The 20909-nt window shown below is 49.1% G+C and overlaps 10 protein-coding genes across 10 annotated transcripts; 5 read left to right on the forward strand and 5 right to left on the reverse strand.

Annotated features, from left to right (window-relative positions):
• Nucleotides 1–54: 54 nt before the first annotated feature.
• On the reverse strand, nucleotides 55–2006 carry PENARI_c002G00692 (uncharacterized protein; the record flags this gene model as incomplete). Its single annotated transcript, XM_022627186.1, has 7 exons — nucleotides 55–224; nucleotides 280–357; nucleotides 428–508; nucleotides 564–994; nucleotides 1051–1555; nucleotides 1605–1818; nucleotides 1869–2006. The coding sequence occupies 7 exons, from the start codon at nucleotides 2004–2006 to the stop codon at nucleotides 55–57; spliced, it is 1617 nt and encodes a 538-aa protein (XP_022492858.1).
• Nucleotides 2007–2260: 254 nt separating this feature from the next.
• Nucleotides 2261–2662, forward strand: PENARI_c002G09509 (TIGR04076 family protein; the record flags this gene model as incomplete). Its single annotated transcript, XM_022627799.1, has 2 exons — nucleotides 2261–2420; nucleotides 2484–2662. 2 exons carry the CDS (start codon nucleotides 2261–2263, stop codon nucleotides 2660–2662), a joined length of 339 nt encoding a protein of 112 aa, XP_022492727.1.
• A 916-nt stretch (nucleotides 2663–3578) lies between these two features.
• Nucleotides 3579–4674, reverse strand: PENARI_c002G08549 (alpha/beta hydrolase; the record flags this gene model as incomplete). Its single annotated transcript, XM_022627730.1, has 2 exons — nucleotides 3579–4185; nucleotides 4268–4674. The coding sequence occupies 2 exons, from the start codon at nucleotides 4672–4674 to the stop codon at nucleotides 3579–3581; spliced, it is 1014 nt and encodes a 337-aa protein (XP_022492368.1).
• Nucleotides 4675–5009: 335 nt separating this feature from the next.
• Nucleotides 5010–5579, forward strand: PENARI_c002G02935 (putative L-PSP endoribonuclease family protein Brt1; the record flags this gene model as incomplete). Its single annotated transcript, XM_022627334.1, has 3 exons — nucleotides 5010–5171; nucleotides 5251–5408; nucleotides 5513–5579. 3 exons carry the CDS (start codon nucleotides 5010–5012, stop codon nucleotides 5577–5579), a joined length of 387 nt encoding a protein of 128 aa, XP_022492156.1.
• Nucleotides 5580–7013: 1434 nt separating this feature from the next.
• Nucleotides 7014–9083, forward strand: PENARI_c002G09901 (uncharacterized protein; the record flags this gene model as incomplete). Its single annotated transcript, XM_022627823.1, has 3 exons — nucleotides 7014–7196; nucleotides 7251–7528; nucleotides 7583–9083. The coding sequence occupies 3 exons, from the start codon at nucleotides 7014–7016 to the stop codon at nucleotides 9081–9083; spliced, it is 1962 nt and encodes a 653-aa protein (XP_022492657.1).
• A 927-nt stretch (nucleotides 9084–10010) lies between these two features.
• Nucleotides 10011–12078, reverse strand: PENARI_c002G04389 (Ser/Thr protein phosphatase family protein; the record flags this gene model as incomplete). Its single annotated transcript, XM_022627440.1, has 2 exons — nucleotides 10011–11689; nucleotides 11748–12078. The coding sequence occupies 2 exons, from the start codon at nucleotides 12076–12078 to the stop codon at nucleotides 10011–10013; spliced, it is 2010 nt and encodes a 669-aa protein (XP_022492284.1).
• Nucleotides 12079–13068: 990 nt separating this feature from the next.
• Nucleotides 13069–15591, reverse strand: PENARI_c002G01975 (putative spindle pole body associated protein SnaD; the record flags this gene model as incomplete). Its single annotated transcript, XM_022627273.1, has 1 exon — nucleotides 13069–15591. The coding sequence occupies one exon, from the start codon at nucleotides 15589–15591 to the stop codon at nucleotides 13069–13071; it is 2523 nt and encodes an 840-aa protein (XP_022492215.1).
• A 214-nt stretch (nucleotides 15592–15805) lies between these two features.
• PENARI_c002G08960 (KGG domain-containing protein) lies at nucleotides 15806–16360 on the reverse strand (the record flags this gene model as incomplete). Its single annotated transcript, XM_022627767.1, has 3 exons — nucleotides 15806–15812; nucleotides 15938–16050; nucleotides 16112–16360. 3 exons carry the CDS (start codon nucleotides 16358–16360, stop codon nucleotides 15806–15808), a joined length of 369 nt encoding a protein of 122 aa, XP_022492226.1.
• A 1213-nt stretch (nucleotides 16361–17573) lies between these two features.
• Nucleotides 17574–18536, forward strand: PENARI_c002G04208 (putative class III chitinase; the record flags this gene model as incomplete). The annotated part of the gene is made up of 1 exon (XM_022627426.1): nucleotides 17574–18536. The coding sequence occupies one exon, from the start codon at nucleotides 17574–17576 to the stop codon at nucleotides 18534–18536; it is 963 nt and encodes a 320-aa protein (XP_022492824.1).
• Nucleotides 18537–18726: 190 nt separating this feature from the next.
• On the forward strand, nucleotides 18727–20823 carry PENARI_c002G04964 (alkaline phosphatase family protein; the record flags this gene model as incomplete). Its single annotated transcript, XM_022627477.1, has 3 exons — nucleotides 18727–18801; nucleotides 18851–18980; nucleotides 19037–20823. The coding sequence occupies 3 exons, from the start codon at nucleotides 18727–18729 to the stop codon at nucleotides 20821–20823; spliced, it is 1992 nt and encodes a 663-aa protein (XP_022492930.1).
• Between the last annotated feature and the right edge of the window lie 86 nt (nucleotides 20824–20909).

Here is a 20909-nt window from a genome sequence, read left to right on the forward strand (position 1 = left end):
TTTGGGGCCTGATGTATGTGTATGTGTAGTGGTGTACGGTGTATGTGCAAGTACTCAGATCCAGTGCAGAATCCTTCTCCACCAGGGCCAGTCTAGTTGGTCGCTGGTTAGGTACTCGCCAGCAGCTTTTTCTTTTTGGATTTTGTCGAATTCGGATTTGATGTCGACTTCTTCTAAGGGGATGATCTTTGACTTGAGGAAGATTTTAAAGAAGACGTAGAGGGCTGGCTGGGTGTTAGGATTGTCTCATATGATTGTCCTTGCAGATAGGATACATACCGGCGAAGATGGCAATGTTGAGGTATGAAGTTAGGAATGTGGAAGTGTTCCATCTACCCTCGCAGAAAACATCATATCCTATGATAACAAGTGGTTAGTTGCTGCTCATAACGATGTGATATATGATCTAATTTCAATCTCTGCTTACCAGAAGTCAAAACGATCAATACAACCATAAATCCAGTAATCCAAGCCGTATATGGTTGGAAGGGAGTTTTATAAGGCAAGTCTGCGCCAGTCAGCCATAACACTCACACATACTAAACCGGGTAAAAAGAACTCACCCTCGCGAGAATATCCCTGCTTCTTCAAACAAGCATAAAAACGCAAATAAGTCGCCTCAATAACAATCCAGCCAATCAGACCCGCGACAGTAGTAATATTCACAAACCAATTAAAGACGGTCGACGAGTTACTGCCCTCGGTCATATACATCAGCGGCAAAAGCAGAACGGTCAAGCCAACTGCGAAATACGGAGTTCCGAAGCGATTGCATCGCTGGAAGAACTTCGGTGCGTGGCCGTCTTGGCTGAGTCCGTACAATGTCCGCGATGCGATAAAGATACAGCTGGAACTGCTGCTGATGGCTGATGTGCAGACTACTGCGTTGATGATGTGGGGTACGACTTTGACGCCGGAGCGTTGAAAGGCCAGTACGAATGGGGATTGGCTGGCTGTTCCGGTTGAGATGACTAGTTTAGAGTCGTTATATGGCCTGAAAGGTTGTTAGAGATGGGACTCGGGGTTCAAAGGGGAGTAACTGGGCCATACACAATTAGACCAACGATGAAAATACTCAGGACGTAAAATACGAAGACTCGGATGAATGTCTTCCGGGTAGCATCTGGAATGATCTTGCGCGGGTTTCTCGTCTCGGCTCCGGCAATGGCGACGACTTGGATGTTGCCGAAACTGAACGCGGACGTTAAGAGGACTTTCCAGAAAGCCAGAAATCTTCCCGCGGAGCCAGCTGAAATATAGTTGTTAAAGGCACCTGGGTCATTCCAATAATGGAAACCGAGACGTTCCTGGCCAGGAGTACCACCGAGGTCGATGACAATACCGCCAATGATCAGACCAATGATCAGCATAATCTTCAGCGAAGCAAAGACAACCTCCGACTCTCCATAGAGGCGGACATTGCAAAAGTTAAGAACAGCGATACAAAATCCAAACACTGTAATCCAAACCGCAGGATCCACAGGCGGATTCCAGAACTGAACAATGGTCGCAGCAGCCGTAATCTCAGCCGGAGCCGAAATAGCCATGGTATACCCTAAACCAATTAGTATATAGTCATCAACTTGCACTCAACAAGCACATACAAAAGTTCCAACCGGTGGCGGCACCAAGAGCAGGCTCAACAAAGCGCGTAGCATGACGAACAAAACCACCACTACAAGGCATAAAAGCCGAGATCTCACCAGTGGTATACGAAACACCGGCAGTAATCAAGCCCATAAGGATATAAGCCAAGAAAGCGCCCGCGGGGCCGGCTGTGGCAATGACCTGACCCGAGCTCAGAAACAGACCCGTTCCCTATTTTCATGAGTAAAGGCGATCAACAATACAGTCGGTCGGAGACTTACGATCATCCCTGCAATGGCGATCATGTTGATATGTCGCGATTTGAGATCGCGTTTGATCTCCTCATTTTCGCCCTCGTAGGAGCTTGACCCGGACCACTCGACATCTGTCTCCGTGCCATTTTTCTCGTCGAACGCCATGGTATATAGGTGATGGAGATCAGATCAGACCATGCAGACGAGTGAATTAAATGGGGTACCCTGCAGCTTTTCTTCCGAGTAGCCACCTGATAGCTTATCACTACTCCGTACTGGGGTGAGAATGGGGTGGTGAGGAGGAGGTGGAGAGAAGGGGAGAATTTTGATCACCGACGCGAGTGGAACACCGGTCCGCTTGGACTTATCTAGTACCCGATGTAACTATCTCGACTCATTTTTGAGATCTACACTCTACGATGTCCGACGAATCTTTCCAACTCTATGATCTCCGCGTCGAGGTGGTTTGTCCACCGGGCAAGCGCATTATGTGCGGCGCCAAAGAAGGCGATTATTTCACGCTCAAGGGCGAGATGATGTACTTGCCACCGGGTCAGGGCATTAGCATCTACAGTCTGGGTGAGTTTGGGCCCCTTCTGCACATGATAAGAGATTAGGCCAACATGTTCTTCCTTTTTATAGCTTCCGTTCTACCCCTGCTCGCTTCTAAGCAACGAATGACCCATGAAAATGACTGGATGACCACCGACGCCAGCATCGCATGCCCCGATCCTCATTGCCCGTCGCAACTGAAGATTATTAGGACGGGAATTACCACTTTCAACCATTCCGAAACGACTGTTGTCCCGAAATCTACTTGACTGCTGCGTGGCATTTGAGCGACACGTGGTTTTTATGCTTCACTTTCTGTATATACTCATATCCGAACAGATTGCATCAGCGTCATTATTTGTTACCTTTTATATACGTATATGTTGTTTTTGCATTGTGGGGTCTACTTAGCAAGCGTATACCGTAGCGTGTTTGCAACAGGGGTCTTGTGGATAGCGCGACACCATGGCGCGCCACTGTCGAGAAATTCCATGCAGCTATTCTCTCCGCCAATCACAGGTCCTATCACATCGTGAACAATGGGATTTTGTCTCACACTCCGTGCCTTTGGGTGAAGATTACTTGCGTGGACTGTATCCACTATTAAGTTAATTGGATTTTAGTTTATATAGTTTCTATAGTCTTGGTGTGGGCAGTTAGTACTAGACCGAAATAGGGCTTGGTGGTATGAGCAGGCATCTGGGTATATCCAACCGAACCGGCATCGGGGAAAGAGTCAGCTATGAATTAACATTACATGTTATTTGCGATCACCTGTTATTAGATAGGAGAGGGCTCGTGTATATAAAACATTATATTGAATCAAGTTATCGAATTAACCTCGTGGGAGAGCGATCGCATCACGTCACTATAAATTCAGTCACTCGAGATCTATACAACAATGCCACACACCCCTACAGATATTCTTATGAGCTGACACCATTGACACATACATTTATCTCATCAGAGTATATGTCAAAAATAAAGCTGCCTATTGTACTTGCGATTGCGTCAACGGTGTCCTTACATATCCCTTGCAGAATACATACACGAAGTTCTGCACCTAGAGAACCAAAGGCCAATTCGCGAAATTTAGACATTTCATGGACAGACAAGAAACAGAAAAGAAAACGGAAATCTCTATTCTCAATGTGTAATACATCGTCTATATTAAAAAGAAAGCAATCACTGCCAGAAAGCCTTCTGCAGAGCATCACACATCAAAGTAATACACCTCTTACCCTCCGACAAGGCCCCATCCATAGCAAGGAACGGATGCGGCATCCCCTTCATAATCTGCAAATCAACCTCAACACCCGCCTTAACCAACTTCGCAGCGTACTGCTCGCCCTCAGTGCGCAACACATCCAATTCACCAACCATAACCAGTGCCGGCGGCAATTGCGAATAATCACCCTCCCAGAACAACGGGCTAGCTTCGGGGTTGGTCCGGTCGGCATCGTTGGGCACGTAGTGATCGCGGTACCAGTACATCTTCAGTGCGGGGAGAGCGGGGGTCCGCTCATATTTACGATAGGACTCGTTGTTCTCGACAGTGGCCGTGTTGTCGGTCACGGGGACTGAGAGGAGTTGTGCGCGGAAGTGAACTGGCGGTGACAGGGTTAGGGCTTTCTGCGTCATGATTGAGGCCAGATTGCCGCCGGCTGAGGAGCCCCCGGTTGCCATTTTGGATATGTCTACTCCGAGTGTGGCGGGGCCGTCGGCGATTAGCCAGAGTAGTACTTCCCAACAGTCGTGGACGGCGGCAGGCCAGCGGTTTTCCGGTGCGAGACTGATTAGAGAGGAGTAGTTAGTTTCCCAAAAAAAAAAAAAAAGACTGAGATTGGGAAATGTAAATGTCATACTCGACTTACCGGTAATCGACTGTCACTACCACGCAATTTCCCCGAACGCAGAGGTTCGAGCACACCACATTCTCCGTGTCAATATTACCCAATACCCAGCCACCACCGTGGAAATATAGCATCACCGGCCATCCTCTAGGAGGAGCATGACCCTTGGGAGTAAAGCAGCGGATGGGCACAGGGGGACCGTCGGTAGCGCGTCGCTGGATGGTGATGTCCTGGGTCTTGCCCACATCTAGCATAGGACCTGCGCCAGGAATCAAGACACCGCTTGTTCGCGACGCCTCTACGGGTTGGAGGTGGACTTGCTGGTTGTTGATAACATGCTCGTTGTAGAAGGCCACATATTCCGGGTCCAGCAGGTCCTTAACGGACTCGTGGAGGGGGTAGGGGGGTTGCGTGACGCCAGCAGTCATGATTATAGAAATAGGGGGTGCAGAGAAAAGAAGAGACTATTCCAAGAGACAAGTACAAGTACAAATAGTCCCCCCACTCACGTGGGGGGAACGATAATGCGGGGGAGAGATAAGCCGATAAGTATACTCTGTTCAGTAAAGATCAGCAGAAGATGTTACAGTGACTATCTTTAGTCGCTACCGTATCACTTTGGAACTTACGTTTCGCGTGGGATGGATGCGGGGTGTACTTCCATAGCTCCGTTGATAAAAAGCCTTTCCCCGGGAAACTTTTCTTATAATTGACTTCCCCTTCCACCTCCTCTTCTACTCCTTACACTATACACATACCCAAAATGTCCACCAAGACCGCAGTCCTCACCGATAAGGCCCCCAAGCCCCTCCCCGGCATCTACTCCCAAGCCATCGTCGCCAATGGCGTCGTTTACTGCTCCGGCGCTGTCCCCATGGACGCTGCCACCGGCAAGCTGATTGATGGCGATGTCAAGGCCCACACTGTATGACACATCCTGTTCTTATCCCAATTGACCGCTACGTGATGATATGGCTTGCTAAGAATCTCCTTTTCCACTCCAGCACCAATGTATTAAGAACCTGACCCACATCCTCGAGGAGGCCGGTACCGATATCACCAAGGTGGTTAAGGTCAACGTCTTCCTGTCTAATATGGATGACTTTGCTGAGATGAACTCGGTTTATATGCAATACTGGGGCGACGTTAAGCCTTGCCGGACGTGAGTCATTCATTCCAACCTTGAGTTCTTTCTTTTTTTTGGAGTCTTGCTTTTTTGTACTTTCGCGTTGTGAGATCATTTTTTTCTGACGCATACTTCTGCAGATGTGTTGCGGTCAAGACTCTTCCTCTTAACACTGATGTTGAGATTGAGTGCATTGCTGTGCTGTAATTGGGTTCACTTTGCGGTTTTGAAGATATAGACAAAATATAGAAACTGATTATATGACCACCATTTCTGTACTTTTCGTTTTATCTGTCAATTGAGCCACTGTGCTAAGGTATAAAGTAAGGTTTGGATTGTATGGACAAAGGTCCTGTATGCATTGAGCAAAATGTGACCTGTATACTTCCTTCGGGCAAGACCTGATCCCTGTGATAGTGCGAAAAACCAGATTCTCTCTTGGAGGCTCAGCTACAGGAGGTGGAAGCACCGAAATCCACAGACCATGCACACCTTGATGCAGATGTAGGGAGCAATTCTGAATCCTAGAATGAGGTGGCGCTTACCAATGCAGCACCTCTTTGGAGTCAACAAAGTTGTCGCTCACGAGAACCATAACCAAGACAGCCAATAAACGAGAAAAATCCAACAGTAGTTTGGTTGAAACAAGGTCCTTTACCTCGAATACCAGTGTAGGTGGAATGTATCAGACTCATAGATCTGGCAGGATCAAACCCAAGTCGAGACCAAATTATGGCAATGGTTCGCAGTAAGAGGAAGTACATTCCCCAACAATAGACTATTGATGACACTTCATTCAGGTGCCTATCACCTACGTTCTCTTACGAATCCAGGTCGACTGGTCCTTACAGACACAGTCACCCCTTCGGATCACGTGACCCCTTCCTCTGTAGGATTACTCGGGGATTTGATACAAAATTGATACGAAATAGTTGCAGAATTAATCATTTAGATAACTAATAGTCAATAGCAGTAATTTCTCTTGTTTAATTATCATTGATGAAGGTTGATGTGGTCAAGTGTTGTTGACTGCACGTCATCGAGGGATCTAGGGCTATGAAAGGCTCCCGTCAACCTCAGCTTCAACCTCCCTCCAAGGTCAACCCTTCCATGCACGGAGAATAACACTGGATTCTTGGAAGATGAGAATCAAATCTTCCATTCTCAGGGACTGAAACTAACTGACGTGTGTAGACTGACCCACAGGGATACTAACAACCCTCTAATGAGCATCCCTAGCACCAACTGCTCCTCGATTGGGACATTCCTGATGACAGGCGATGACCATCTCATCTCCTCAAGCCAAGTGTGAGATCCGCTCAGGATTCTTCCCAGACCCCCTCGGACGCTGCATTCCACCCCTCCACACTCTAACCGCGTCGACGCGCTCCAGGGCTAGGGAACCCTCCATTATTTCCCTTTTTAGTCCTGGAGCGCTCCTCTTTCGTGAGCCTTCTATATTAACTACTTCACGCGCCATTGATGATTCTTTAGTGTGTCTAATTCTGGGTTGGATTTGGACCCGGCGCATTCAATACGTCTGTCCGATACTGGCGATCTTCTCTTCCTTGTCCGGCTTTCGCATACCAGGAAGCTTTGACGGGAGAACTGCGATCGACATCAAGCTTACCTGTCGCCATTATGGAGTCTGGTTCCTCGGCTCAGCCGCGGAAGGAAGGTACTTGGACGAAGCTTATCATATTCGTTGCGCTATACTTCCTTCTCTTCGAGTCTATTCTGGAAGCTGTACTTGCTCTCTACCTTTACGGAAATGAACAGGTTGACTCAAAGATGACTCTGAGTGTTGTGCTATCGCTGGTCGCAGTATGTTCCGCTCGATCTACATATTTTTTGTACATTTTGCTAACTCCCATCAAGTCGTGTTTCTCCTTTCCTCTGGTTGGTCTGCAGAGCCTGGTCGCCTGGCAGTATAACAACATCGGAGGATTTGGAACGCAAAAAACTGTCTTGCATAACGTCTGCACTTATGTTCTACGACTCGACCTCATGCTATGGCTGGCTACCAGTGTAGCTGGTTTAGTGATCGCCGCGCAGCAGGTTTATTGTCTTCCCGAAGGCACAGATGCGAGTTATTGGAGAGTTGGTATGAGCTGTGCTTTCCACCGAGCTACAGTGATTGTATCTGTGGTCTCGATGTAAGTCTCACGCCACCCCCGCTGTCTTCGCATCAACTGACAATTGCGCCATAGGGTTACCGTTTGCATCATGTACTGTGCAAGAGAGCTTTGCGATCGCCCATATGACGTCTCCCTTCTCGGGATCTACAGGCGCCAGGAAGTTCTCCGAGACGGCAGCATTTTGTCCGGAAACAGCTGGGATAGCGAAGAGACACTCAAGAACGAAATTCTCTATCTTTGTCGCCAACATGACGGCAATGGAACCGGATACTCTTGGTCCGCAGACCCCATCGCCAACAGAGTCAACTGTCATCCCAGTATCCGACACCCTGCTCCCGTTCGCTTCCGCCCTCAGCTCCGAGTCAATACAGATCCTGGCTCGACATATGGGGAGATTGTTTCTGGAACAACTATCTCCCCGGACGACACTCTGACCCGTATCTCGCCCGGATCACAGAGTCTTGCTAGCGAATTCTACCCTATCTCGCGCACATCTACCGTCATGACTTCGCAGACAGGCAACGAGCTACGCGCCTTACTATCTGATGCACCCGTTCCCAAGATCCCAACGATCCCTGAAAAGTACGCGGGTCACAAGAGACAAAAGTCGTCACTGTCTTCTCTCAAACGTTTCCTCCCAAGGTCTTTCCCCTTGTCGCTGCCTTTATCGTCGGACCCTCAGATACGAGCCCTTGCAGACCCCAATGCTGCGTCAGATGTCGAAAAGCAGGTCGTGACACCCAACAGCATGCCCAAGAACATTGCTCAGTCCACAACTCCCCAGGTCATCGGACCTAACAGCCAAGACTTCTCTCCAATCTCCCCAGCACAGGAATCAAGCCAACCCCAGGTCCAAAAGAAAGACCACCCAGAAGGGCACACCCGAACCATGACAATGAATTCCGCGGACGCCCCAGAGGTAGTCCCGTCAGCCCCAACAACACCACCAAAAGTCCGCCGCTCTCAAACAGTATGCCCAATACCAGCACCACGCTCCGTCCACCATCCCCACCATCCCCACCACCCAAACTTCATAACAGGTCCCCAACCGCCCCGCAAATACTCCCAATCAAGGCGAGCATCAGGCCCACAATTGCAAATGCAAATGCAAATGCACATGTCCCAACCCCCAATGCGCCGCAGCACAACCGCCCAACCAACCCTCCTCCAATACCCATCCCGCAGCTCATCCTACCACTTCGACCAATCCCAAGTCCCGCGTCACTCTCAATCTCAATCACAGTACCACCCAAACCCCAACCATCTCCAACAGCAATACATGCCCCAATCAACCCGCTGGACAAGCCAGCGCCGCTTCGACCCCAGCCGCTCTATGCCCCCAGCTCCGCGCCGCAATGATGTCGAAATCATCTACTCGAGTACCCGTCGTCCGCGCAGCAGTACCCATGGCGGTGCAAGTGGCCCGCTAAGCTGTATTATGGAGACAGTTTCGAATCCGCGGGCTTCGGCTGATGAGACTCAGACTGGTTCGGCGTCTTTCGGGGGTGAGAGTGGTGGGATTGATCAGACTACTTATCGTGGTGCGAATCGTACCAGTATTAGCTTTTACTAAAGGCGAAAGCCGAGAGAGGAAAGAGAAGGGAAAGAAGGATGAATGGATGGAAGAGAAAGAAAGGAGGGTAATATGTCTGTCTATATCTGCTGGTCAGATAGACGGGTTTGGTTTCTACTTGTTGGTTACTTTTAATGTCATAACTTATGATTTGTATTTGGGGAGGAATGGATAGTTATGATGTGTTGGGATAGTTGTCGGAGCTTGAGGATATCTGGAGCGATTGCTTTTCTGATGTTTGGTTTCACTACAGTTAGCTTTATAGTTACTTCTTTGATACCAAATAAAATTTATACTCTATCAGAGGCCTTCACCTTTGGCTTCCTTCCTGTGGCTAGCAGAGCAAACGGGTGAAAGTGCAACGGATTGGATTGATAGGTTATTACTCTTTAGCTATTTACTAGCCAACTTATATCATAACGTTGCTGTCTATTTTCTTTTCTATTGATTTTATCTCGCTAACCTAATGTTTTCTCCTACCCTCTACTAGCATCGTTTCCACCTAAAGATTTGACTATTCCGTCCACGGGCACAGTATTACCCTTATTATATGACATGGCACGTCGACCTCATGGATCAGTCCTCCTTTAATTTCCTGCCTTAGTCCATGACACTATAGAGTCTGTTGCTCCTCCATAAAGTATCCTCATGCTTCTTCCTCCCTTCCCCCCTCCCAGAGGAGTCCTCCTTGCGTCATTATATCAAAGCAAGAAAATATCTTTGTCCGAAGTAGCATCGTCATCAATTTATCTCGCAATAGCTACAAAATGAATATTCTGCATTCGCTGGGAGGTGATATAATTCGAACCCTTACTACTTAGTTCACTACAGCTACAACCATCCCCACCCCAAGCTCTAACTCAGCTACATAAGACTAGAAACATTACCATCACTTGACGTCAAAAAACTTCGAAAAATCCGCCTCACTCATCCAGCAATCGAACAGTTGTCGATGTTGTCTTTCCAAGCCATAGAGGCATAAGCAGGAATGAAGGTATTCGAAGTAAAGTTCTCCGGCATATAAAGGAGACTGTCGTCCGTCGTATAATTCTTAGGCGGATGCTCCAAATTCAACGCCCCAGCGATCCTATCGCCAAGGAAATCCGAGAAAATGATATCCACCTTGTCAGGTTGACCCTCTGATGGGAACCCAGCGGTAGCTTGGATATGATCTGGTTGAGAGTACTCCGAGATTCCGGAGTGGGGAGTATCATCGCCATCATTGCCAAGGTCATCGCAAGTTGTATAACCCGGTGTAGGGGTTGTCCCGCCAAGGATACGGCGGAAGAGGGATTTCGGCTTGAGAAGATCAGCCCCGTTATGAGGCGAGGGATTGTCGCACTCATCGTAACCCAACATCTGACTTGAAATGGTATCCACAGTCATGGAGGATCGCTTTGCGGATTTCGGTTTGTTCAAAGTCTCGAGGACCTTCGAAGCCAGTGAGTAAGGAACGTCCGGGAAATACCTGAAGGTATTGGTGTATGGGCAGACGATGTAGGAATCATCGACGGTAAATGGGCCCTGGACCAGGTCATACCGGATGGCTCCTTTGTTCACAATGATTATTCGGGATTTCATTGAGCGGTCTGGGTTTACTACAGTGGCAGCTGCAGCGGTCTGCGCCAAGGTGTAGACGTTGCCCTTGTCGCCGAATGGCTTGCATGATACGCAGTATGACTGTGGTGCGCACCCGTACACGAAGGTCAGATTGAGGCTTTTCCGACTGTCTGTAATCCCTTTCGTCACTTTGAGCCCGTGAGAGGTATCCAATATGTTTTGGGATCCAGTTGCATGGTAGTCAAAAGTGAGCCGATTCCAATCGAGATAGCGACGAGTTAGTTTCATATCGAACGCTTTGGTCTTGTTGCAAGATGCGTCGGCAGATTCCACCATAGTGCGTTTATTGCCCAGGTCTCGATTTATTTCAGGGCTTGTGGTTTTGCTTGGTTGGGATTTGATGCCATCTAGAGAAAGCCAACCCACAGTATCGCAGTATTTGCCGGATTCCATCGCTGAGGACATAGGGTCGTAGATGTAAAAGTCACGACGGTGAGTATGACCCCCGAATCCCTGCACAGGAATCTCAGGTCGCATTTTCCGAAGAGTATCCATTAGGAATGGAAATGTGCTTAGATTTTTGGGGATTCCAGGCTTGACTGGGTTGTGTCCAATGAGCACGAATAGATCGATGTCCTTGCGATTGACTGCATGCTTGAACCAGTCCAGCTTTACCATTTCGGCAGCTGTTTGGATTCTTGTCATGTTTTTGTTATTGTTGGTTCCATCAAGGATCACACCAAAAGCCATGATGCGCAGGCCATGCTTCGTCGTGATATATTTAGATCTGCTGCCCATAGACACCCATTCCTTCTTATCCGGTTCACCATTTTGGCAGTTCTTGCAAATATCAATGTTACTCGTCAGGTACTTGTCGCCATACACTTTGGTGAATTTTGTGAATGTGCTGTATGCAACATCGGACGCAATGAGCTCGTGGTTTCCGGGAGTGAGAAGATCGTAGTTGATATTTTCGAAGATAGGATTCGTGACGTTGCCATTGGGGGTTGTCGCGTCGCTGAGCCCATTGCCATCGTGCAAATCACCTGCAATCATTGCATTAACATCGATCCGGACATATGGATATGGTATGAGCGGACGCACCAGTATCAATGAGCAGAAGGTCAACCTTTTTCTTTGCGGCTTTGTCTTGCATGTGCTTCGTAAAGGACACAAAGTCGCCCCAGTCCGCACCGTAGTTGCGCTCCTTGATATGTCCTTCCAGCCATCCATGAGTGTCGCTCGTGTGGATAAAATTGATTTGTCCCCAGTTCAGAGGTCCCTTTGGCTTTGTTACCGCATCCAGAGCCCCAGGCTGCATACGACGTGTAAACCTGGGATAAACTACGCTTTCCCCTTCATCGTCGCAGGAGGGACATGCAGAAACAATCGATATGACGAATGCTACTTTGAGGAAAAGGGACAATACCGCCATGGTTTCAATCAAGATACCAAGCGAGAAGAGGTTGGCCGTTCAAGGCCTGCTCAGTAGACGGGTTAAATGGCCAGAACCTACTCTTTGGAGAAATCTGCAACATCTTTATAGTGCATTCAAGGCTTTGCTGGTCTGCCAACTTATTGCCAACATAAGTACTGTGCAGTATATGTTATAGGTAAGGGGGATGCAATAACTCTTTTGGACATTCTTGGCTGTACGATATTTAACATATCTATATGCAATGTACATTTTATGGAATATGTTCCAGTCTTTATCGACCGGTTTATCTTTTAATGGGGGTTTTATACACACATCAAGATTTTGGCCCTTAAGAGCTGTTAAATAGAATGGTTGCGCCCTAATTTTTTGGGGGATCTACAGAATTTATGTATTACTTTTGCTGACCAGTCAACTTATTGGCTACATAAGTACGTTGTATGTCATATGCTATAGGCAAAGCCAACCCAATAGTTGTGCTGGATCGAAGATATCCATATGCAACATCGGTTTTATGGAATGTGATCTGCTCTTCACCTACCTACTGTGAAGGTATGCAAGACTCCTCTTAATGGTCGGGTTGTATTTCAATAGGGCTTTCTATAGACACATCAAGAAAGAATAGCATAAATCTTCAGCAATCTACACCCTCAGGATTTCGGTGGGTGAGTCGATCAGCGTTGCTGGAGCCGATCCCTTCTAAGGCGATAGTGTCATCGTCAACATTATTACAAAATAAGTAAACAGTCAAAATTCAGGAAGAGAATCAATTAATCGAAGCTCGAGGCAACATGCAATTTCCCCAAACGGGCATCGCAAAAAACACAATACATACACCCAGAATCCATGCCAGGACAAACTGATAACCCATCAAACACCGCTGAAAGAACCAATGACACACAATGCAATACAATTCGCAACCAAGATCGATACATCAAGTCTCAGTAGAGCACACCATGAATATCAAGGTTAGACAAGGCAAGATTGACTCTAAGCCTTAGCCTCCCCACTCCTCGACTTCTGCTTCTGAACATACTTATACCGATAAGCCTGTCCACTCTTCCCCTCACCATCTCTCCGACGATTCTCCTTCCCCTCAGCGAGAGGCCCAGGTCCACGACCTAGTTCCTTTTCACCCCAAGTCATCATAAGAGCCTTAGCCATGCGATCCCGTTCCTTAAGGAGGAGATCGACGCGCCGCTCCCATTCCCGCTCGCGCTTATCGACTGATAGCGCAATGCGCTGATCGACCGCAGCGGCTGTTTCGTCCTTTGTGGCGATGACAGCTTCCAGTCGTTTCAGTTCTGATTTGAAGGCTTTGCGTAGGTGTGTTTCTTGGTTTGTGGATGTTGAGCGGAGGGTTGCTAGGTCGGTGCGGAGGTCTGATTCGCGTTGTTCGGCTGCTGTGAGGAGGTTGCGGATTTTGCGCATTGATTCGGCGTGTGAGGCGCGGAGGGTGGAGACTGCCGTTGAGTGCGCTGTTTGGAGGCTGCGAAGTTGGCTTTGGTGGTTTGCTTCCAGGGCGGCTATGTTGGGTTCTCTAGTTTCTGGGGCTGCTGGGGGCGGGATGGATGGTTCGGCAAGCTTGTCTTCTTGTAGGCGGGCGATTGTCTCCAGGGATTCAGCGTGGTCTTCTCTTGTCTTGGTCAGATCGTGCTGGGATTTGTTGAGGGCCGTTGTCAGCTCCTCTACCCTATTGGAGAGTCGCAGGTTTTCTGCCTCAATGGTCTTGATGAGAGATTGGGTTTCGGTAGACTGAGCACGGAGACGGTCTGTTTCGGCATCTGCGGCTTTTTGTGCAGCTGATGTCTCCTGCAGTTCCCGTTGGAGTCGTGCAATCTCCTCCTGTTGTGATTGTTGTAATTCCTGGACAGCTTGGACCTCGGTGAGCTTGTCCTTCGGCTGTGACACGCTTGCGAATGCACCGTCCACGGGGTCCGCATCTCCATGTCCCAGATCTTTAATCAAGTCAAGGATCTCGCTGTAGGTGCTGTGCCCGGTAATAGGCAAATCTGCAGCCGCAGCTTTCAGAGCACTTTCCTGGGCCTCAATTTGTGACTGAACACGAGTAAGATTCGCCTCAAGCGTGGTGTTTTTCTCTTCCAATGGCCGATTTCTGTCCTCTAAGGTGATAAAACGTTCTTCCAAGACCTGGAAATCATTGTGGGCACGCTCCAGCTCTGTCTCGAGCTTCTCATTTTCTAGGCCGTAATCATCTATCTGAGCCTGTAGTTGATCGATCTCTGAGTTTTTCTCCTGCAATTGCGCATCCCTGTCCCGAGTAATTTCCTTGAGCTTAGAAAATGTTTCATCGAGAGTAGCATCCCGTGTTTTCAATTGCTCTTGAGAAATAGTAAGTTGTTGACGCAAGTGGGCAATTGTTTCCAATCGCTCGGTGTCCAAGGCACTCTGCGAATCACGGTTGTGAAGCTGTTGTTGCATCTCCCGAATTTGCTCGAAAAGGGCATTGAGATCTGCGCCGCCCATATTAGACTGGCGCAGCATTTTTTCACGCTCCTCATTCTGCTTTTGAAGTGACCGGATCTGCTCACGGAGCATGGCCTCGTCGCTGCCTTTGGCATGCACCTCGTCTAGGAGAGCAGTCTTTTGCTGCAACTCTGTCTGGAGGTGGCGAATCTGTTCGCCAGCTGAAACAGCCTCAAGTACACGTTTGCGATTCTGTTGCAATTGATTGTCTCGTTCCCTCACGGTTTGTTCCAATTGTTCAATTTGTTGCCGCAAGGCCTCACGCTCGTTTGCACCATTGCTTGACGCAATGGAGGGCTTGCGAACGGAAGGCGAGGGCTGCTCTTTATGCTCAGACTCGTCATCATCCGGGTATTCTTCGATATCCTCGAGATGCGTTGAATCTTTGGGGAGCGTGCTCTTTCTGTGCAACAAATGCGAGGGAGTCGACATGTCCACTGGTGGCTCGAATTCACTGTATTCACCAGAATCCGCGTCTTCCTCAATCGCAGGTTGTTTTGATTTCCGGAATGACCGTCGCAATGATCCGTACTGCACTTCAACGTCGTCGTCTTCGTGAATTGCTCCTTCAAGGTCGCCCATTAAATATTTCTCCAAGTTTGCAGTAAAGTCTTCCGGGCCCCCGACATCAGATAGCTTATCTTCGATGTCCTTATGAAACGGGGGCAAGGTTTCCTCATTCCCTTCTAAAGCAAAATGGCCACTGGGGAAATTGCTAAAATCCAAGGTGTAATCGGCAAGTCGCGCATCGAGATCTGAGCCGGTTGGGCTTCCCGGAGTCGCGGGACGTGAAATGTTCTGCGGTTCATTGTCTGAATGATGTTCATCGTCGCTGGCATGGCGTTGGTCGTTCTGTTTCGCTGCGACGCGCTCGGTCGTGGGAGTCTCGGCGGAGAGCGGGGAGTCTGGCGGGCTGGACAAATTCTGCGGAGGGGACGAAGGCATAAACAGAGGCGTCACAAGCGTTGACTGCCCAATGGTGTCATGGGAGGTTGGGAAGGGCGACGTATAACCGGTGTTAGCCATTGTCGCGAACCGGGATGCGCAACAAGCGCAAAATCGAGCGCAAAGAGCGCGGACGGGTGAAACCAGAGGCTGAATACAGTCCTCTTAGCTACACTAATAGGGTTAGAGGAAGTATTTAAGCAAAAAAGATAACAATAACAATTGCGGGGGATGTTCAAGAGAAAGAATGAAGAAACTCGTGAAACGGGTATCTAAACGCCTCAGGCCACAATGTTTACGTGCTGCCCGTTCGGGCCAAGCGGGGATTTTCTTACATTTACATCACTGCATCGATGCCTGCAACAAATGTATTTTCCTGTTCTATGCACATGTTTTCCATTCTTCGAATCCTGGTGGAACTACTGACGGTTCCTGCGACCGACTGCGCTGTTCACTCTCAAGGCGCAGTTGATTCTCAATCTCATCACGCTCTATAGCTGCTTTCCTTTCCGCGCGGCCACCTTTCGAGGCAATGGCATGCTGTTGACACAAGAAGAATTAGCAAAAGAACTATTTGCTGATGTTAAGACTTGCAACTCACCTGCTTCTTGGTATCCATGTTATGAAAACCACCTACGCCTCGGGCTTTGCCGCCTTTTTTACCACCCTTCTGGCCCATCGCCGAAAGCTCGTCGTGTGAACGATTTGCAAAATTACCAGGGTTGGGATGTGCATGAGAAGGTGCTGCGGTGGCAACACTTCTGCCACTCAGTCCAACACTCACTGGCCACACCGACGGAGCCAGTCGAATGAAAGGACGTGACAGGTGCATGATTCCAATCAAGGCCATGATAATCTCAGGTGATGTTCAAATGTAAGATCCTGCAGCTTCGAGAGATGTTCCTGGTCACTGAGCGACTGGGTAACCCGATGGGCTTGCCTCCAGCTTATGTAGCCTGCAGGAGGGCCTCCTGGTCGCCTCTGTCGCCCCCATAGAATCATCAGTTGAGGCGATGCTCAGTTTGTCTCTCGTACCTATCATATATCGGAGACATGTCATTTGTGCATATTTTGAAGTTACCCACCCTAGGAGACACTCGCCTACTCAAGATGGCAAGCTAGATGTTGCCGCTTGATACAATTTGCTGGAGCACTGATCCGGCATTTAGGTAGTTTGATGTCATACCCAAACGCTTTGAACCTAGCCTCTGAATTCATGGTTCCAACATACAAGCGGTGGTTCGGGATCAAAGGTGGTCATTCTGATAATTTGGTTCGAGTATACCCATTCTATTCCTATAAGCCGTGGCTAGGAGAGCCTTTTTAGGGCCCTAAAGGATTAGATATGTGGTAATTTCGAAGTTGAAGCTCGGAAGGCTTGTACTCATCCGCTCTCTATGCATGCTATACACAGAATAGTTACCACTCCGAAGTACTTCTGGAACACGCGTTGTGCGTGTAAGCCCTGTCGTGGGAAGGTCCACCCTCCGCTGTGCTGAATCCAATTGGAATAGTTTAGCTCGGGATACAATCACCTTTCCTCACCTAGCACAAGTCAACCTGGGGATCTACAGATCTTACTCTTTTTTACAATTTGTCGGCGCGCTGTATGTTTCTTAATCTGCTGATATGATCATGTCCGGCGTGACCTGACACTATTCTATAGGCACGCCGATCTGCCCAGGCGCTCCCTATCTAGGCTCCTGAGTGCAGATGAGCACTCTATATAGAAATGAGAGAAGTGCTTACTTTCGTGGGCAAGGAATATCCTGTTGTGGTCTATATACAGAGGCCTGATAAGGTCTGCGAGTGGCAGACAAAGTGAGGCGTACTTCCCATGACTTGTAAACACCCCGGGACCAAGTTGACGATTTGAGTTTATGGAGCGCAGGTGCTCCGACCAACAACTTTGACGTTGCAGTGATATTGATCGGGTGATAACAGTAGTAGTGCCTAGTTTGGGGTCTGAGGGCGCCTGAGATTTAAGGACTCGAAATCCCCACATCCGCACCTTCAACTCCCAGCACATATTTGCAATTTTGGACTCCTGTTCACCCTTGAAAATGCCACCTATTCAAGGAGGCATCGGCGAGCGCCCGCGGGTGATTTTGTACCACCAAACACTCATCCCTGGTGGGGGCCAGTATGTCTCCATGCTCCCACTCCTCGAAAACAACACGGGGATCTCGCATGTTATCATCGCTGCCATCCATCTAAATGATCAACCGGGGGATATCACTCTCAACGATGACCCGCCCGACAGCCCCAAATTTGACCCCCTGTGGGCCGAGGTGCCCCTCCTCCAGCAGCAAGGCGTCAAAGTAATGGGGATGTTAGGAGGTGCCGCACCGGGCTCTTTCACACGGCTCGACGGCAGCCAAGATCAATTCGAGAGTTCCTACACTCCTCTTCGAGATGTGATCCGCCGCCACGGCCTTGACGGAATTGATCTTGATGTAGAAGAGAACATGTCTCTGCAAGGTATTATCCGGCTCATTGACCGACTCAAAGCCGACATGGGCGATGCATTCATCGTCACCCTAGCCCCTGTGGCTGCAGCCCTCCTCGGAATCGGCAACCTGTCAGGCTTTGACTACCGCGAACTCGAGCAGGCTCGTGCTTCCAAGATCAGCTGGTACAACACCCAGTTTTACAATGGATGGGGCCCCGCTGAAGATCCACGCATGTATGCTGCGATGGTCGCTCAGGGCTGGTCTCCGCGACGAATCGTGTATGGCCTGTTGACAAACCCGGGCAATGGGTCGCAGGGTTACGTGTCGCAAGACAAAATAGGACCGGTTTTGGCTACATTGATCGAACAGTTCCCCAACTTTGGTGGCGTTATGGGGTGGGAATATTACAATGCCTTGCCTGGTGACCAGCAGAATGCGTGGCAGTGGGCAGCTCAGATGACATTGAGCATGGGTATGAAGGATGTGGTTGTGGCAGCTCGTCAGGTGTTGGCTGGGCCGATGGCGAGCACTCTCAATAATTTGTTACAAGACATGATGAACCAGAGACGATGAATACGGTGAATATATAGCATAGCATTTCATCTTGTATGCGACTCGAATGTTTACATTGCGCACGGACGATTTGTGTTACCGGAGCCTCTGGTCGACGTCATCGCAACTTCCAAGTGGTTCTCTTCCACAATTGCGAGTTACCAACTCAACTAGAATGCCACGGTGACCTGTCTTGCAATTGGTTTTTGCAATGGTATCCCTGCGCAGTGTAGTGGCCATTAGTTCGACGGCCATCCGCCTGACGGCACTGATCCTGCTGAGATGGGTATGGATCCCTTGACAAGTCAATGAATCTGAACTGACAGTGACCCTAGATCCCTGGTCAACCATTTGGTCCTCTCGTATTTACCTCGCTGGTGGTGTATCTGTCGTCGCTGTTCCCTTTAATCAGGGAGGAGCAGTCTGATGAAACTCGGAGAGAGAAGGGGCGGCCACGCCCAACCAGTGAGCCTGTACCTCTCATATAACTGGAGACCTTTTCTGACCATATATTATCACAGAGAGCAAGCCAGCGTCTGACTCAGCCAAACCCGCTGATTCCGCGTTGAAGACACTGTTGACAGGGGTGCCATCTGCCAGGTCGCCACTATGGACCTGGACGACTGTAATAATCAATGTTGTGTTGGCATTGTTGACTCTTGATTTCCTGATCCGTGGCTTTGTGCTTTACCCTACTACACATGCTACTTTTGCACGGATTGGATATATCTCTCCAACTACGGCCAATTTAGTCTTTCGAGAGCCAGATTTGGCTCGGTTGCCACTGGTGGTCTCGTACCAAGATATTGCCTCTCAAAGCCCTGAAAAATGGGTGGAAGAGGGCATCATCTACAAGTTGGATAATAGCACGGACTTCACTGCTACAGTGACCTTGAAAAACTTGAAGCCATCAACACACTATCGATATGCGCTGTCCAACAACCAGTCCGGGACATTTCTCACTGCACCAAAACCTGGGTCTCCAGAAGCAAACCGGCTATCTTTTGTAACATCAAGCTGTCTCAAGCCAAACTTCCCCTACAACTTACTCCGGCATCCATTACGAGTCCCAGGCATCGAGCAAATGACCGAAGCTCTGGCCAAATTGCCAGCCCTACTTCGCCCATCGTTCATGCTGTTCCTAGGCGATTTCATCTACATCGATGTTCCCATACGCTTCGGACTATCCATGTCCCACTACCGCAGCGAGTATCGGCGGATATACTCATCACCATCATGGAATTCCGGAGCACCAGATCACCGAGCAATCGACCTCCCGTGGATCCATACGCTAGACGACCACGAGATCCAAAATGACTGGGCTAAGGGCAACAAAACAGCCCCATACCCAGCCGCTGCAGACCCCTTCATCCATTACCATGTAAAAGGCAACCCACCAGTCCCAAAAACACCATTCGCACCCTCAGACAACGTAACCTACTTCGCCTTCAACCACGGCCCGGCCTCATTCTTCATGCTAGACACAAGAACCTACCGCACAGAACCCTCCCACGAAAACTCCACAATCCTGGGCCACGCCCAGCTCCAATCCCTCCTAACCTACATCTCAACCCCAGAGCCACCAGGAACACTTTGGAAAATCATATCCTCGAGCGTCCCCTTCACAAAGAACTGGCACGTAGGCACAGCAGACACATGGGGTGGCTTCACGAACGAACGAACCAAGGTCTTCGAAGCAATGTGGCACGCCGAACGCACTCTCAACCTCCGAATAATCCTCCTAAGCGGAGACCGCCACGAATTCGCAGCAACCCGGTTCCCAGACCCAGCACTGGCTCTACCCCAATCCCAACTGCAGCCTAACACACCCGGAAGAGGCTTGCACGAGTTCTGCGTCGGTCCATTGAGCATGTTCTACCTCCCCGTCCGTACATACCGCCAGACAGACTATGAGGATGTTCTGGTGAAGTATGTTCCTGAGGGAAATAGTAAATTCGGGCTCATTAATATTGCGGAGGAAGTTGAAGATTTGGAGCCTAAGTCTTCGGCGCCGGTGCCAGTGCGCAATTCTGTTCTTACTTATTCGCTTTACGTTGATGGAGCTGTTGTTTGGAAGTATCGGCTATTTGTGCCGTTGGATCGGGATGAGGCGGGCCTTGCTTCTTTGTCGGACTATGAGAGGGCTTTGCGGTTGCCGCCTGGTCGTGTTGTTGAGGATCAGATTGTTGATCATTGGGGGGCTGTTGTTGGGGATGCTGCTGGTCGAATTCCCGAGGTGTTTAAGTCTGTTGTTGAGATGGGGATAGGTTATTATGATTACCTCACTGATCGAGTTCAGAGGGCTTAGGCTTACTGAGTCTACTTGAGTCGTTATTTCGGACTTGGTTACCACTTTTGGGTGTTGTGTACACTGATATATTTCCTTATTTCTTG

This window comes from Penicillium arizonense, assembly GCF_001773325.1.
Source record: "Penicillium arizonense strain CBS 141311 chromosome Unknown PENARI_contig002, whole genome shotgun sequence".
In the NCBI taxonomy this organism is placed as follows: Eukaryota; Fungi; Ascomycota; class Eurotiomycetes; order Eurotiales; family Aspergillaceae; genus Penicillium; species Penicillium arizonense.